At 41.9% G+C, this 18,210-nt stretch overlaps 1 protein-coding gene across 1 annotated transcript in view; it reads right to left on the bottom strand.

The window, feature by feature from the left end:
• The window catches only part of LOC120053307 (kinesin-like protein KIF21A), a 52,293-nt gene extending 36,823 nt beyond the window's left edge, over window positions 1-15,470 (bottom strand). Inside the window, 5 exon segments of the mRNA XM_039000439.1 lie at window positions 494-643; window positions 9,249-9,431; window positions 10,670-10,892; window positions 13,069-13,165; window positions 15,266-15,470. Of these exon segments, the coding sequence (XP_038856367.1) occupies window positions 494-643; window positions 9,249-9,431; window positions 10,670-10,892; window positions 13,069-13,165; window positions 15,266-15,470 (858 nt within the window).
• Between the last annotated feature and the right edge of the window lie 2,740 nt (window positions 15,471-18,210).

Raw genomic sequence — 18,210 nt, 5'->3', positions numbered from 1 at the left:
AACCGGTCAAAGTGATGTCATTTGGACATTTTGCAGAGAACTTTATTGTATTTTCTCCCCAGTCGCTAAACATCTTTGCTCCGAGAGAGATGACAGAGAGAACTTTTCTGATTGAAGCAGTCATTCTATCTATCTGTTACATTATTCTGTTGAGGAAGGATTCATTTAGTCTTCGAGGGCAACATATAATGACAAAAGAGAAGCTACATGTATTTAATTACAGACAAGTTGACTAACAAACAGCCTCCTTAAATATCGGAAATTATACGTAGAAACATATCTAAATCAGGCAAAACAAAATCCAGCAACCCAGTGTCAAAAAATCTTCTGTCGTCTTTAACTGTAGCCTATAGCGCATTTTCTATATTTGCGGGTAAGTGCCTCCGATTTTCACTTTATCACATGTAGTCAGGCGGTTGCGGCTGGGTTATTAGCAGTTGCATGCGGGTGTGGGTAAACAAACAGCTGACCTGCGCATCTCTAACGTACACACCTCTGCCTCGGAGGCGACGGTCCGTGTGGTCACCCCCACTGTGTAGATTCCTCCATTGGCGTCCTCGTGGATCTTAACGTGGGATTTCTGCGTCCGAGCCTCCAGGTCCCTCGTAGAGTCAAACAGATCCAGCACCTCCTCATTGTAAAGCTAAACCAGGACACACCCAGAACCACACAATATTACAGTCTTATTTGTTACCGTGGTAAATTGAGCACTGTGAAATTCCATGAAAATATCAAAAGGTTCTGATAGTTTGTATCCTATTCCAGTTCTGATATCACACTGATGCAAGACCATATCTGATTATGTCAGACTGAAAGAGAGAGAGAGCAACATGAGTAGGACTGTCTGACTCAGTCTGAACAACGTTAAACAGCGGAGGACTCTCAAGAGTCTAAACTGTGAGGCAGACTCCATATCAAGACACAGTATCTAACACGCACCTACAACAGAGATGTTTTCATAGAATGTAACAGGCTTTGCCACCCCTCCCCTTCTCTCTGGTGTGACCTCTATGAATGGCTTTTCTACAAAAGTAACTTGGCTTTGTGTTGGTGCCCAAGGTCCAGAGCAGTATATCTAAATGCAAGGCTCTGCCAAGGTCCTAGTTTGATGAAAGGGGGGTGAATAACAGGTAAATAACTTACAGTGCTTTCGGAAAGTATTCAGACTCCTTCACTTTTTCCCACATATTGTTACGTTTCAGCCCTATTCTAAAATGGATGAAATAAACATTTTCCTCATCAATCTACAGAAATTGATTGGACATGATTTGGAAAGGCACACACCTGTCTATATAAGTTCCCACAGTTGACAGTGCACGTCAGAGCAAAAACCAAGCCATGAGGTCGAAGCAATTGTCCGTAGAACTCCGAGACAGAATTGTGTCGAGGCACAGATCTGGGGAAGAGCACCAAAACATGTCTGCATGTGGCCTCCATCATTCTTAAATGGAAGAGGTTTGGAACCACCAAGACTCTTTCTAGAGCTGGCCGCACGGCCAAACTAAGCAGTCGGGGGAGAAGGGCCTTGGTCAGTGAGGTGACTGTCACACCCTGGCCTTAGTTATCTTTGTTTTCATTATTATTTTAGTTAGGTCAGGGTGTGCCATGAGGAATGTATGTGTTTTGGTTTGTCTAGGGGTTTGTACGTTTAATGGGTCAGTGTCTTGTCTAGGTGTTTGTATGTCTATGGCTGCCTAGATTGGTTCTCAATTAGAGGCAGCTGTGGTTTATTGTCTCTGATTGAGAGCCATATTTAAGGCAGCCATAGGCATTTGGGTTTTGTGGGTAATTGTCTATGTTGTACGTTTGTAGCTTGTGTGTGCACTTACGTCTATAGCTTCACGATCGTTTGTTGTTTTGTTTCAGTTTGTTAAAGTGTTCGTTGCGTGTTTTTTCCTTTCTCTAAAAATAAAAGAGAATGTATTTTGCACACGCTGCGCCTTGGTCCACTCTCTCTCAGCAAGACGATCGTGACAGTGACGAAGAACCCGAAGGACTCTCAGACCATGAGAAACAAGATTCTCTGTTCTGATGAAACCAAGATTGATCTCTTTGGCCTGAATGCCAAGCGTTATGTCTGGAGGAAACCTGGCACCATCCCTACTGTGAAGCATGATGGTGGCAGCATCATGCTGTGGGTATGTTTTTCAGCGGCAGGGACTGGGAGACTAGTCAGGATCAAGGGAAAGATGAACGGAGCAAAGTACAGACAGATCCTTGATGAAAACCTGCTCCAGAGTGCTCAGGACCTCAGACTGGGGAGAAGATTCACCTTCCAACAGGACAATGACCCTAAGCACACAGCCAAGACAACGCTGGAGTGGCTTCGGGACAAGTCTCAATGCCCTTGAGTGGCCCAGCGAGAGCCCGGATTTGAACCCGATCTAACATCTCTGGAGAGACCTGAAAATAGCTGTGCAGCGACGCTCCCAATCCAACCTGACAGAGCTTGAGAAGATCTGCAGAGAAAAATGGGAGGACTCGAGGCTGTAATCGGTGCCAAAGGTGCGTCAACAAAGTACTAAATAAAGGGTCTGCATACTTTTGTAAATGTGATATTTCCGTTTTTTTATATATGTGCAACAGTGTCAAAAATGTTTTTAGCTTTGTCATTATGGGGTATTGTGTGTAGATTGATGAGGGGAAAAAAACAAGTTAATCCATTTCAGGAGAAGGCTGTAACGTAATAAAATCTGGAAAAAGTCAAGGGGTCTGAATACTTTCAAAATGCACTGTATTTATTAAGGTTGTTTTGTCGGAAGTCCTGTTGCATGTCGAGATACATGCTGTTGACATGTTATTGGTAGACTACTCAAATTTAGTGTTACCCATTTATTTAATCATTCACATCTCTGGTTCTAAGAAGATGCCAAGTCCGGGCTCTGGCTGGGGGTAAACCTAAGACGCAAACAAAACCTCTGCCATCTGTTTTCCCATGGATTCATGTAGAGTATACGTTTTAAAGACGCTAATTCCTAATACTGTAATGTCAAAATATGTAGACATTTTAAATCGCTGGCAAGATTAAAGTCTTAAAGAGTCAAAGTCTTAAAGGACAATTTTGCTTTTGTTTACAACCAAATCTCTATTTTTGTTATAGAAGGGTCCAGACACTTTTGTGATTTCACTTGGTTTTGAAAAAACATGAACAAATGCTACAAAAACACCCAAATACATATTTTTTTAAATCGAAAAGCTCTCTAAAGCGATGCAGGTCTTTAGATGTTGTACACAAAATTGTGTCAACCCAATCCACAACGTTATATTCCATTTTGTTGCGACTCGAGCGATACCTCTACGTCTAACAGCAGACTACATGGACAATGGAACAGCTGGATAGGGGAAACAGCCTGAGTCGCACAAAATGGAATATAATGTGTATACATTTCAGAATGTCACAATTTCTAATCACCTGCATCACTATACTGAGAGCTTTTCCATTTCTAAAAGGACGTATTTGGGTGCCCCCGTACTGCACAACGAGGATAAGGAAGTGAATCGCTGGCTAGGGTAAGTTTATCAAAAACGAGTGACATCGCAAAAAAATTGTCTGTGCCCTTCTATAACATTCCATTTACATACAAAATAGAGATTTGGTTTTAACTTCTAACTTCTCCTTTAAGGCCCTTTGTTTGTGCTGAAATTCCATCTGTTTTAGTATGTATTAAAGCCCTTTGTGCTGAAATGCCATCTGTTTTGGTATGTTTTAATAGAATGGACATTTCCATTCACTGTTCTGAGGCGGCTGGACTGGCGGCCATATTGGATGTTTTTGTTTTTCATTGCTTACATTATTGTGTAGCCATGTCCTTTCTACTAACTATTTTTCTATGACCGATACAGTATATTACCCTGTTCATAAATGAGTAGACTCATTCTGTCCACGTGGCCTCTGTCTGTCAGTATGACAAGCAAACACAACCTTTCAGTCATTTAGTATTAACCCTTGCCGCCCTGAACCGTGACCCTAACAGCCCTGCTCCCGCCCTCTGTCCAGTCTGAGTCATTTTTATGTAACGTTAGGAGACTAGAGATGGGAGCTAGTTACATTGTCAAGTGTCAACACATAGGCTACATAAGCCTGGCATGGTCCTACAGTATAATGGCTAGTCATGTATTATTACACATAATCCTGTGTTGGAGAGTGGGGGGTATGTCCCTGTCCCTTTCCAAATCTCTTAAGGCCAGGCACCACAGGCAAATTTTTTGATTTTGCTTCTATCTGTCAATTTTCAGATTTTGGGATATTTTGCAACCATACTTTCAAAAAAAATGTAAAAATAAATCGGCAATAATGTATATAAATACTTTATTTGTATCATTTTATCCCAACTCCATCAACCACACCTACCATAAATGTCGTTCTTGTTAGCATGTTTCATGTAGAACTTCAACCGCTATTTTTAAAACACTCCATGTTGAATTATCATTCAAACGCTTGTTTTCTGGAGCATATCATTAGCTAGTCCATATATGGCTATATCCTTTGTAAACATAGTGCTTCGTGTTGATTTGTAATTTCCTGACATCCGATTGGTTACTGGCATTTAAAGGCCCTTTCCGCCAACCTGATTGGTTAAAATGCCTCGTGCCGCGCAGAACTTCTTTGTTTGAAAATATCTCCCGCGAAGAATCCATGTAGAGAGACAAAATGAGAAAATCTACCTACAGTATGTGAATAAAAATAGGTGATCTCAGTTAGCCAAAGTGAAAAATTCAGTGAATGAAAGATAAAATTAGCCTTACACGGAACCCAAACCGGCTGCGCGAGTGCGCCATTGTGCATAAATGTATTTTGTCCGCCCACACTAAACGCGATTACGACACGCAGGTTAAAATATCAAAACAAACTCTGAACCAATTATATTCATTTGGGGACAGGTCGAAAAGCATTAAACATTTATGGCAATTTAGCTAGTTAGCTTGCACTTGCTAGCTAATTTGTCCTATTTAGCTAGCTTGCTGTTGCTAGCTAATTTGTCCTGGGATATAAACATTGAGTTGTTATTTTACCTGAAATGCACAAGGTCCTCTACTCCGCCAATTAATCCACACATAAAACGGTCAACCGAATCGTTTCTAGTCATCTCTCTTCCTTCCAGGCTTTTTCTTCTCTTGACTTTATATTGCGATTGGCAACTTTCATAAATTAGGTGCATTACTGCCACTGATCTCGTTCGTCTTTCAGTCACCCACGTGGGTATAACCAATGAGGAGATGGCACGTGGGTAACTGCTTCTATAAACCAATGAGGAGATGGGAGAGGCAGGACTTGCAGCGCGATCTGCATCAAAAATAGAACTGATTTCTATTTTAGCCCTTGGCAACGCAGACGCTCGTTGGCGCGAGCGGTGTGGTCAGCCTGTCAGATTAGCCTTACCGTCCGATCGAGGCAGTACAGGTAGAAGAGGAAAAGGAGGTAGCCGGCAGCAGCGCATTGAGACGCAAATTAATTGAGATGAAGATGACAACTAGCAGCGATCAACCAGACAGCAGCCAGCCAACAGTGGCTTTTATTCCACATGTCACAACTGAACCAATTTGTACATGATTTGATTTGCCCTAAGTATCTAAACACTAGACTGAAAATCACCATAGACCCCACCAACCAGGGATTCTGTAATTCTGTCATGATAGAATGTGCAAACGGTGATCGTGATGAATTTAGGAGCGTTTACAATTCCTCCAGGCTGCAGGAGTGCTCCAGGGGAGATGTGGCATTTGATATAAATGTGAGGATGGCTCTTCTAGCCAACGAACTTGGACTTGGTTATACAGCTCTTAAAGAGTCCTAAGGATTCCTTCCTTGCATCTCAGCTCATATCAGAGACATGACAGGAGAGTGACAGGTAAATAAAAAGGGAGAGTAGCCCATTATTGTCAGGTGACTTGCTGTGTATAAATAATATTTATTTCCTTGCTCCAGCAAATGTATTCAAAGTGAATAAAACAGAGTGATGGGAAAACATAACTATGCAATGAGACTGTCACATAGGCCTACAATGTCTGGGCTGTGAGAAATTATCTTTACATAAAGTAAATACATGCTGATATGCTAATATTTACATAGGGTAACATGCTGATATTTAGTACTGCAGTTATGACTGTAATGTTGACAGACATAATAAGTACTTTCCCCCCCCACTTTAGTTGCAGAGATTCAGAGAGGGCTACAGTATGGAGTGCTGCAAAGATAATTAGAAGAGCATACACAGATATAGACCCAGACATAGCAGAGTTGCTGAAGGAGGATGAGGATACCATCATAGACATTCATGTATCCTTTGATGGCACTTTGCACAAGAGAGGATTCATGTCCAACTACGGGATAGGTGTGTGCATTGGTTCTGGTACCAGCGATCCCTAGAAAAGGATGAAAATCCACCCCGTCACAAAGGCCATACAATTTTTCAAACGAGAGGTTGCACAGAAAATGGTACCTGTATATCATAGGATGTCAAATGATAACTTCCTCAAAAGAATGTAGCATGGAGGAACCCAGAATGCAAATGAACGTCTGAACTCTGTAATATGGTCTCAATGCCCCAAAACTGTCTTTGTGGTCAAAAGCCGCATTAACGGAGCAGCCAGTATGGCAGTAGCCACGTTCAATGAGGGAGCAACTGCTATGATGCGATGATCACATTGTGGCTTGACAGCACTCTGGTGACAATGGAAGCAATCAGAGAGGATGTGAGAGCTGATGCTGCTTCAATGGAGTGTGCCAAGCGTAGGCGCAGGTGCTATGACACAATCAACAAAGTCAAGCGGTACCAGCAACAACTCAGAGGGCCTTACATATGGGGCAGGCATAGCTGATTAAGGTTCTGCGCATTTCAACATTGAGCATAGTGATATGAGAATTTGCCCAACAGACCAGTATTCAAATGATATGCTCTATTGCTTGAAACAAATGGATTAAATGTGCTAATGTATTTGTAAAAGGTATATTTGATGTTTAAATATCAGATTAGAATTGAATAATGAATAAGAGTTTAATTCATGTTACAAATGGTCATATTTATGGAAAGTACATTTTAATAATATTGGCAATTTTCTCAAAATGACATGTTCCCCTTGCGCCAATTCATTTTTCTCAGTCTTCAAAGGATGTATATTCACATTATTTTACACACAGGTTCTTAGGTCTTTTAGTTAGATTTTTACAGAGGCTTCTTTTTTTTTAATATCTTGTGTCGTTTGGATTTTAAATGTCATTTTATGTGTAAATATATGCAAAATATGCATCAGTCATACATGTGAAGTGTTTTTTAAATAATTCCATGAAATTACAATATTTTGATAAACTGATCAGTAAAAGTGTGACCATTGAGTGTCTAATCACAATGAAACAAAAAAAAAAGCAATGTGGTGAAAAACGTATTCTCGTAATATGCAAATTAGCGCATATTTAAGGAGGGTTTGCCTCATTTGCACATTTACATTTGTAAATAAATAAAACTTGTAATACAATAATATATTGTATTTATGTATACTTTCAACTGGTAAAGTTTCAGTCTGATGAGAGTAAAGGAAAAACAACTATTAGCCTGTGGTGCCTGGACTTAAATAATATGTCACCCTATAACATATTTCCATGTGTATATTTCCACATACAGTTGAAGTCGGAAGTTTACATACACTTAGGTTGGAGTCATTACAACAATTTTTTTTTTTAAAACACAAATTTCTTGTTAACGAACTATAGTTTTGGCAAGTTGGTTAGGACATCTACTTTGTGCATGGCACAAGTCATTTTTCCAACAATTTTTACAGACAGATTATTTCACTTATATCACAATTCCAGTGGGTCAGAAGTTTACATACTCTAAGCCTTTAAACAGCTTGGAAAATTCCAGAAAATGATGTGATGGCTTTAGAAGATTCTGATAGGCTAATTGACATAATTTGAGTCAATTGGAGGTGTACCTGTGGATGTATTTCAAGGCCTACCTTCAAACTCAGTGGCTCTTTGCTTGACATCATTGGAAAATCAAAAGAAATCAGCCAAGACCTCAGAAAAAAAATTATAGACCTCCTCAAGTCTGGTACATCCTTGGGAGCAATTTCCAAACGCCTGAAGGTACCACATTCATCTGTACAAACAATAGTACGCAAGTATAAACACCATGGGACCACACAGCCGTCATACCGCTCAGGAAGGAGACACGTTATGTCTTCTAGAGATGAATGTACTTTGGTGCGAAAAGTGCAAATCAACCCCAGAACAACACAGGACCTTGTGAAGATGCTGGAGGAAACAGGTACAAAAGTACCTATATCCACAGTATAACGAGTCCTATATCGACATAACCTGAAAGGCCGCTCAGCAAGGAAGAAGCCACTGCTCCAAAACCGCCATAAAAAAGCCAGACTATGGTTTTCAACTGCACATGGGGACAAAGATCATACTTTTTGGAGAAATGTCCTCTGGTCTGATGAAACAAAAATGTTACTGTTTGGCCATAATGACCATCGTCATGTTTGGAGGAAAAAGGGGGAGGCTTGCAAGCCGAAGAACACTATCCCAACCATGAAGCACAGGGGTGGCAGCATCATGTTGTGGGGGTGCTTTGCTGCAGGAGGGACTGGTGCACTTCACAAAATGATGTGGATATATTGAAGCAATATCTCAAGACATCAGTCAGGAAGTTAAAGCTTGGTCGTAAATGACTCTTCCAAATGGACAATGACCCCAAGCATACTTCCAAAGTTGAGGCAAAATGGCTTATGGACAACGAAGTCAAGGTGGAGTGGCCATCACAAAGCCCTGACCTCAATCCCATAGACAATTTGTGGGAAGAACTGAAAAAGCGTGTGCGAGCAAGGAGGCCTACAAACCTGACTCAGTTACACCAGCTCTGTCAGGAGGAATGGGCCAAAATTCACCAAACTTATTGTGGGAAGGCTACCCGAAACGTTTTACCCAAGTTAAACAATTTAAAGGCAATGCTACCAAATACTAATTGAGTGTATGTAAACTTCTAACCCACTGGGAATGTGATGAAAGAAATAAAAGATGAAATAAATCACTCTCTAATATTATTCTGACGTTTCACATTCTTAAAACAAAGTGGTGATTCTAACTGACCTAAGACAGGGAATTTTTACTAGGATTAAATGTCAGGAATTGTGAAAAACTGAGAAAACTTAAATGTATTTGGCTAAGGTGTATGTAAACTTCCGACTTCAACTGTATATTCCCTGCCCACGTCTCTGTGTCTCCTTTGTGACGCCGTAGTCCATACCTCCAGGAACTGTGCGTTGATCTTGAACTCGGGCACGGGACGTCCCTGCTCTTTAGCAGCCTGCTGGCGCTGCTCGATGCCCCTGAAAAGGTGGGTGACTGCCCGGGGAATAATGCCCAGCTCCTCCTCCCCGATGTTCACATCAAACCCTGTACCCATGGTGTATGTCTTACCTGACCCCGTCTATAGGAGGAGGAAGAGGAGGATGATAAGACAGCGGTGGAGAGGAAAGATGAAGAGAAGGGTGAGAGGGAGATAGGATAAAGCGGGGAGGATGAAGAGGGGGAAAATGATAAGGATTAGGAAAGGATGGGGTGGGGTGGGGATGAGTAAGGAGGAGAGAAATAACAAGTTTAATTTATTTCACATAATTCATTTATTGAAGTTTCATTTACTCCTGTTGTGTTTGTATCCAAGGGAAAAGAACCATCTGATTCTGTTTACCGGGTCAGACTGTGGGGAAAGTGTTAAAGCTGGATTAGTCTATCCCAGTACAGACTAGACAGACACATATTCTACCAAATGTCCTCTACAGTCTGAGTAAATACACAGGGACAAACTGAGCTGAGCTGGGCTTGGTCAACCACTGTAGCTACTGTACATACAGTATGGATGACAGACAAATAGGTCACCATCACTGCAGGAATGGAAGGGGGAAGATGAGCTCATATAAAAAAAAATATGGATATCTTAGATGTGTGTATGCCTACTTAACCGCATCACTTAAGACCCCACACCATGTAAATCCCCCTCCCATCAAACAGACTGAGTTCTAGACAGCCCCTACTATTGGAGAAAAAGGCTCAGTCGCCAAGGCAACCGGGGTGAAGGGGAGAGAAGCCCAAACTTCAATGTAATTTCCATTGCTACAGAGTCTGACTGGCAGGAAAAAGAAAGAGGCAGCTTGAGAAGAGTATGAATTGTTTAATTGGTAGGAAACGAGAGGGAGAGGGGGGTTGCTTTGGTGGTGTTACTATACATAGATTAGTGCTTTATGATGGTTTGCAATGTCAGAAGCACCGCCAGTACTCTCAGAAACCTTTTGTAAAAACTATACAAGCACTCCAAGAGCTAATAAGTATTGGAGGGGGTCAGTGAGTTTTCAGGACCTCACAAACACATGTGGAAGGCAGGATTATGATATCAGTTCAGTCTTTGACTCGTGATCCAACATAAGCTTTTGCATTACACAAATAACCCCAATAACTAATAACTAGGGGAATATGGGACAACTGCTATAGCCTACTGCTATAGCCCAGAGTTATTCCCAGCCACATGACCTGACCAAGAAAACCCCCTGGCCTATGGAAATATCAACACGTTACACGAAAATATCCCCCCAAAGGACCAAACGGCCATGCAGTCAGAACAATCAACCAAGATCAGTTGAGACGTCTTTGAGGGCCATCATGTCGACTTGCCTGGCCGTAGGCAAAGATGGTGGCGTTGTATCCTTCGAAGCAGCCCTCGATCAGTTTCTCAGTGCAGTCAGCATAGATGCTGTCCTGACAGGAGTCCATGTCGAACACATAGTCGTATGTAAACGCCTTGTCTTTACCCAGCATCACCTGGGGCTCCCCCGGGGTCACAAACGTACAGATGTGACATCCCTCAATCTTCTCCCGGGCCAGTTGAGGACGAATCCTGGTGGGGGGGGGGGGGGGGGGGGGGGGGAGAGGAGAGAGAGCGAGAGAGAGAAATTTCACCTTCAACAAAAGCTAAACATACTGTAATTGGCTTAACCTATGTAAACATGATGTTGTTTTTAGTCTGCACATTTTTGTGTGTGTTAAGTGTTCAATATGTACAGTAACATTCCCCACTGTTGATCTACGTTTTTGTACTATTAAATGGACTATTCAAACAAGGAGTTAACAAAGGCATTAACTTCCCTTACAAGCCTGTAAAAACATCAGTCTAGCAACTAGAGGTCGACCGATTAATCGGCATGTCCGATATTAATTAGGGCCGATTTCAAGTTTTCATAACAATCGGTAATCGGCATTTTTGGAAGCTGATTATGGCCGATTACATTGCACTCCACGAGGAGACTCCGTGGCAGGCTGACTACCTGTTACGTGAGTGCAGCTAGGAGTCAAGGTAAGTTACTAGCTAGCATTAAACTTATCTTATAAAAAACTATCAATCTTAACATAATCACTAGTTAACTACAAATTGGTTGATGATATTACTAGTTTAACTAGCTTGTCCTGTGTTGCAAATAATCGATGCGGTGCCTGTTAATTTGTCATTGAATCACAGCCTACTTCGCCAAACTGGTGATTTAACAAGCGTATTCGCAAAAAAAATCACTGTCGTTGCACCAATGTGTACCTAACCATAAACATCAATTCCTTTCTTAAAATCAATATACAAGTATATCTTTTTAAACCTGCATATTTAGTTAATATTGCCTGCTAACATGAATTTATTTTAACTAGGGAAATTGTGTCACTTTTCTTGCGTTCTGTGCAAGCAGACTCAGGGTATATGCAGCAGTTTGGGCCGCCTGGCTCGTTGCGAACTGTGTGAAGACCATATCTTCCTAACAAAGACCGTAATTAATTTGCCAGAATTGTACATAATTATTACATAACATTGAAGGTTGTGCAATGTAACAGCAATATTAAGAATTATGGATGCCACCCGTTCGATAAAATACGGAACGATTCCGTATTTCACTGAAAGAATAACGTTTTGTTTTCGAAATTATAGTTTCCGGATTTGATCATATTAATGACCTAAGGCTCGCATTTCTGTGTGTTATTATAATATAATTAAGTTTATGATTTGATAGAGCAGTCTGACTGAGCGATGGTAGGCAGCAGCAAGCTCGTAAGCATTCAGTCAAACAGCACTTTCCTGCATTTGCCAGCAGCTCTTCGCTGTGCTTCAAGCATTGCGCTGTTTATGACTTCAAGCCTATCAACTCCCGAGATTAGGCTGGCAATACTAAAGTACCTATTAGAACATCCAATATTCAAAGGTGTATGAAATACAAATCGTATAGAGAGAAATAGTCCTATAATAACTACAACCTAAAACTTCTTACCTGGGAATATTGAAGACTCATGTTAAAAAGAACCACCAGCTTTCATATGTTCTCATGTTCTGAGCAAGGAACTTAAACGTTAGCTTTTTTACATGGCACATATTGCACTTTTACTTTCTTCTCCAACACTGTGTTTTTGCATTTATTAAACCAAATTGAACATGTTTCATAGTTTTGTTGAGACTAAATAGATTTTTATTTATGTATTATATTAAGTTAAAATAAAAAAGTGTTCATTCAGTATTGTTGTAATTGACATTATTACCCATATATATATAAAAAGCGACAGATTAATCGGTATCGACTTTTTTTGGTCCTCCAATAATCGGTATCGGAAAAATCAAAATCGGTCGACCTCTACTAGCAACAGGAGGTATATAGTAGTCGGTAGTTCATAGGTCTCGTCCATACGCTACCCTGAATCTCTGACCCAATACTCTGCCCCATAAAACCAGCTAGCTGGCTTCATATGTATTTGTATGTGTATGTCCGTGTGTGTGGGGAGTACGAATGTGAGCTAAAGACGCACTAAGCTCCAATGCTGAATGTCAGTAATGCCCTCCTGATAGCTGGCCAACTAAAAGCTGGCCCTGGATAATTTAGCCTGGTGTAGAAGTGAGAGAGAAAGTATATGCTGGGCACATACAGGTGGGGAAATTCCCCCCGGACCCCCTCGAAGTAAATGCTTTTTAATCAGAGCAATCATCACTTAAATAGCTGGTTTCGGAGCATTTCTGAGTCTGGCTGAGGAACTGAATATGCCCCAACCTGCTGTCTATCCCTGCACCCCCCACCATCACCACCTCGACTCCCTGCCGCTTCTCCACCACCACTGCACTCTCTCCATAAATCATTAAGGGCTGTGCTTATCGAGGGGGAAGATAGAGGGAGGAGAGGTGGGGGTGAAAGGCTTCTTTATGCACATTTCTGCAGAAGGGAAGGGAAAAATAAGGCAGAAGAAACCTTCAAACACAAATACAACACTCAGCACCGATGCTCAGCACTGATCCAGTTTCACATTTTTGTTGTCCTTTAGGGAAGAACAAAGTGCAATAGACTAGTGTGCAAGGAGGCCAGTGGGCCTGGGCTAGTGTGTTCATCACGTAGCATGTGATAGATCTGGTTAGCTCCCTGAGCAGTCAGCTTTCTCTTCTAACACCCATTCTCAGATTACAATCACTGGGACAGACACCTTCAGAAACACCTCTACACAGAGTGAGAGCACAGACGGGGAATACTGTCTGAAGGGGCTCAGAGGAGCTCTACTGTGTGTCTCACACACAAACACATCCTTGCATGCCCACACACATGTATGAGACAGTGCCAGTATGTGTAGTATCACCAGAGCCAAGCTTTGGTCCAAGCTTTGATCCTAGACAAAGACCTGCGGCCATGTAGTTTTATTCACTATGAAGGGATACTGGGGTTCCTGAAACTGAGCTCTGGTCAATCCTAACTATAGTGTTTACCAATAACAGTTCTAAATTTACACCTTCACAGTTTAAACATTTAGTTTAAAATACTTAATTTAAGTGTTTGTGGAGGACAGTGTCTACTGTCTAACAGTCTGCAGTGTAGGCCTCCCGTACTGTTCTTTGTGTTGCGCTGGGTGACTTTAAAGGGAAGAGGTTGCCATGGATACTGGTAATGGAAGTGGCAGTTAAAGGAATAATACTAAGCAGGATATCATGATGCCAATGAGCCAGTTAACCAGTCTAAGTGATGTGTCCCAAATGGCACCATATTTCCTATATAGTGCACTACTTTTGACTATGGGCACTGGTCAAAAGTCCTGCACTATATGGTGCCATTTGGGACACAGCTTAAATTACGCCAACCAAAGGGAGACAGGAGACAGACATCCTCAGCATCATCCTTTACAGGCATTTTTAGTATGGCTCTAATAGCTATTACAGAGCTGAGCGTATACTTGACTATGAGTACACTTGACTAAGTATGTGTTAATTATGAGTGATATTTCGAAGCAACAACAAGGGGACAGACTAGTAGGGCAGACCAAAGCTTATGTTTCAGTCTTGGTGAAACGATAGGCCCTACAGTGCAACCCATGGTAACCCCTGTTCCCCAACAAACACAGTATAATCTCTCCATAGCAAGTCTAGTTCTATGAATCCCTCTTAATCCTACGTTCACCACCTGTAGTATGTTGACATCAACCTTGCCGTTTTAGCAACACATCCCAAACGTAACGGCAATGCTCAATATATAATCCCAAACACACTAGAGCGAGAGAGAGAGAATTAAGAAAGTGACTTTGAAATAGTGAGATACTGTACATACAGTGCCCTCCGTAATCATTGGGACAGTGAAGCATTTTTCTTCTGGCTCTATACTACAAAAAATTGGATTTGAAATCAAACAATGACCATGAGGTTAAAATGCAGACTGACAGTATCATCCATACTAGGAAAACATTTTAGAAATCACAGCACGTTTTATACATAGTTCCCCCCATTTTAGTGGACCGAAAGTATTGGGACAAATACATTTATGTGTAATAAAGTAGTAAAAAGTTAAGTATTTGCTCCCATATTCATAGCACGTTTCACTGTCCCAGTAAAATGTCTCGAACCTATCATTTTCTCCAGAATTAACACCCTGAGAGGACGTTGTTTACCTTGTTGCCATAGAAGTATGGGTTGCCAAGGGAAACCGCTCAGGGATTTCACCATGAGGCCAATGGTGACTTTAAAAGAGTTACAGAGTTTAATGGCTGTGATAGGAGAAAACTGAGGATGGATCAACAACATTGTAGTTACTCCACAATACTAAGTCGAAAGAGCACAGCAAAAGGAGCATGGCAATCAACGATGGTTGCATGTCACGAGCCGTGGAAGCCGAAGACAGCAGCCTGCCGCAAAGTAGCCTACACTCCCAATGAGAGGCCCGGAGCGGATACCAGCAACGAATAGTTTCGCCGCCCTGGAGCCTGATCTTCCTGCACCTTCGTCGCTGGGGGCACCTGTGTCTATTGTGCCTACTCCTACTCCTACTCCTACGATTTCGAAGACGATGTCGGCAACCTTCCGTCCCTGCTCTGGATCGAGCGGGGCTTCTCCATCTGTCGGAGGTCTGCACCATCCTGGGAAGCGTGGGAGTGTGCCGATTTCCTCAACCTTTTCGCCAGCCGTGATTTTGGGCAGCTCCATGTTAAGAAGTGTGACTGTTCCTGGTGCAAAAACAATGTCCTACCCCGGAGCTCGAGTAAATGACATTACTAAGCTGCTCCCGAATGTATTACGCCAGGACATGGACATCGATTCTATCGTAGTCCATGTTGGTTTTAATGATATTATGAAGGGCAGCTCTGAAGAGACACTAATAAAAGACCCATCATATCTGGCCCTGTGCCCTCTCTGAATCGTGGCATTGAACGCTTTAGCGGGATTCTCTCTCTTCACAACTGGCTACGTGAAAATTGCAGCTCAATGGGTGTAACTTTTGTTGACAATTTCGATACCTTTTGGAAACTAAACGCGTTTTATAAGGAAGATGAAATCCACCCAAATCATTTGGGTTCCTGGATCCTTTCACAGCATTATAAGGCTGCGTTGAGACAATGACTTATCAATGGCCCAAGCCCATCTCAGTTAATCCATATAATTGTGTTGCTGATGTCACACCCTGATCTGTTTTACCTGTCTTTGTGATTATCTCCACCCCTCTCCAGGTGTCGCCCATCTTCCCCATTATCCCCTGTGTATTTATACCTGTGTTCTCTGTTGCCAGTTCGTTTTGTTTCGTCAAGCCTACCAGCGTTTTTCCCCTCTGTCCTGTCTCGCGATTGCTCCTGTTTTCTAGTTGTTTTCCCGGTTTTGACCTTTTCTGCTTGCCCTGAGCCTGCCTGCCGTCCTGTACCTTTGCCCCACCTATCCAGATTACTGACCCCTGCCTGCCCTGCACCTGTCTTTTGCTTGCCCCTGTCGGATGAATAAACTGTTGTTAATTCGACGTTGTCTGCATCTGGGTCTTACCTTAAAACGTGATAGCGGAGTCATCATAACGCTTTAGCAAATGTACATTATATACCAGGGGCATTGGTAGACACAATGTAAGGAACCTAATTTATGTCCCTCTAACTGCCCTGAATGCCTCTGCTGATCTTACAGCTATTGTATGCAGCAATCTTGTGTCTATGAACCAGATTTATGCTGTTAGCACTGAGGCAGTGTGCCCTAGGATCAAATCCCCGAGCTGACAAGGTCAAAATCTGTCATTCTGTCCCTGAGCAAGGCAGTTAACCCACTGTTCCCCGGTCGCTGAAGATGTCGATTATGGCACATTTCAGTTGAATGCATTCAGTTGTACAACTGACTAGGTATCCCCCTTTTCCCCTTTCCATAATAGGACGTCCACTGTGTGCAGCTCACCCTGCACTAACATAAATAACATAAGAATATCTACTTCTGATAAGCTTCCTGGTAGCGCAATGAAAACAAGCAAGCATTGCAGAAAAGTGGTTCAAAATAGCCTGTTAACTGCTAATAACAGATAACATTCGTATTGTGACTATCTCTGAAACTCACTTAGGCAATAACTTTGATGATACAATACAAGGTTGTAACATTTACAGAAAATACAGAAATGCCAGTGGTGGAGGTGTTTATATTCAGAACCACATTCCTGTAAAGATTAGAGAGGATCTCATGTTAAATACTGTTGAAGTATTATGGCTACAGGTTCATCTGCATCACCTAAAGCCCATTCTTGCGGGAAGCTGCTATAGACCACCAAGTGCTAACAGTCAGTATCTGGATAACATGTGTGAAATGCTTGATAATGTATGTGATATCAACAGAGGTATATTTTCTGTGTGATTTAAATTTGAACTGGCTTTCATCAAGCTGCCCACTCAAGAAAAATCTTCAAACTGTAACCAGTGCCTGCAACCTGGTTCAGATTATCAGTCAACCTACCAGGGTAGTTACAAACACAGCAATGAAATCATCAACGCGTATTGATCACATATTTACTAATGCTGCAGAAATGTGCTTGAAAGCAGTATCCAGATTCATCGGATGTAGTGATCACAATATAGTAGCCATATCTAGGAAAACCAAAGGTCCAAAGGCTGGGCCTAATATAGTGTATAAGATGTTAAACAATAAGTTTTGTAGTGATTCCTATGTTGTTGATGTAAAGAATATTTGCTGGTCCGTGGTATGTAATGAGGAGCAAACAGACGCTGCACTTGACACATTTATGAAATTTCTTATCCCAGTTACTAATAAGCATGCACCCATTAAGAACATGACTGTAAAAACTGTTAAATCCTCGTGGATTGATGAGAAATTTTTAAATGGTATGGTTGAGCGGGATGAGGCAAAAGGAATGGCAAATAAGTCTGGCTGTACAAGCGATTGGTAAACATAATGCAAATTGAGAAATCATGAGACTAAACTGAATAAAAATAAGAAACTACACTATGAAACAAAGATAAATGACATAAATAATGATAGAAAAATATATATCCTCATATCCTCACATGGTCTCTCCTATCATTGCTATGCAGACGACACACAATTAATCTTCTCCTTTCCCCCCTCTGATAACCAGGTGGTGAATCGCATCTCTGCATGTCTGGCAGACATATCAGTGTGGATGACGGATCACCACCTCAAGCTGAACCTCGGCAAGACGGAGCTGCTCTTCCTCCCGGGGAAGGACTGCCCGTTCCATGATCTCGCCATCACGGTTGACAACTCCATTGTGTCCTCCTCCCAGAGTGCTAAGAACCTTGGCGTGATCCTGGACAACACCCTGTCGTTCTCAACTAACATCAAGGCGGTGACCCGTTCCTGTAGGTTCATGCTCTACAACATTCGCAGAGTACGACCCTGCCTCACGCAGGAAGCGGCGCAGGTCCTAATCCAGGCACTTGTCATCTCC

This window comes from Salvelinus namaycush, chromosome 9 (assembly GCF_016432855.1).
Source record: "Salvelinus namaycush isolate Seneca chromosome 9, SaNama_1.0, whole genome shotgun sequence".
Taxonomy (NCBI): Eukaryota; Metazoa; Chordata; class Actinopteri; order Salmoniformes; family Salmonidae; genus Salvelinus; species Salvelinus namaycush.
This window is presented reverse-complemented; position numbering and strand designations above follow the sequence as displayed.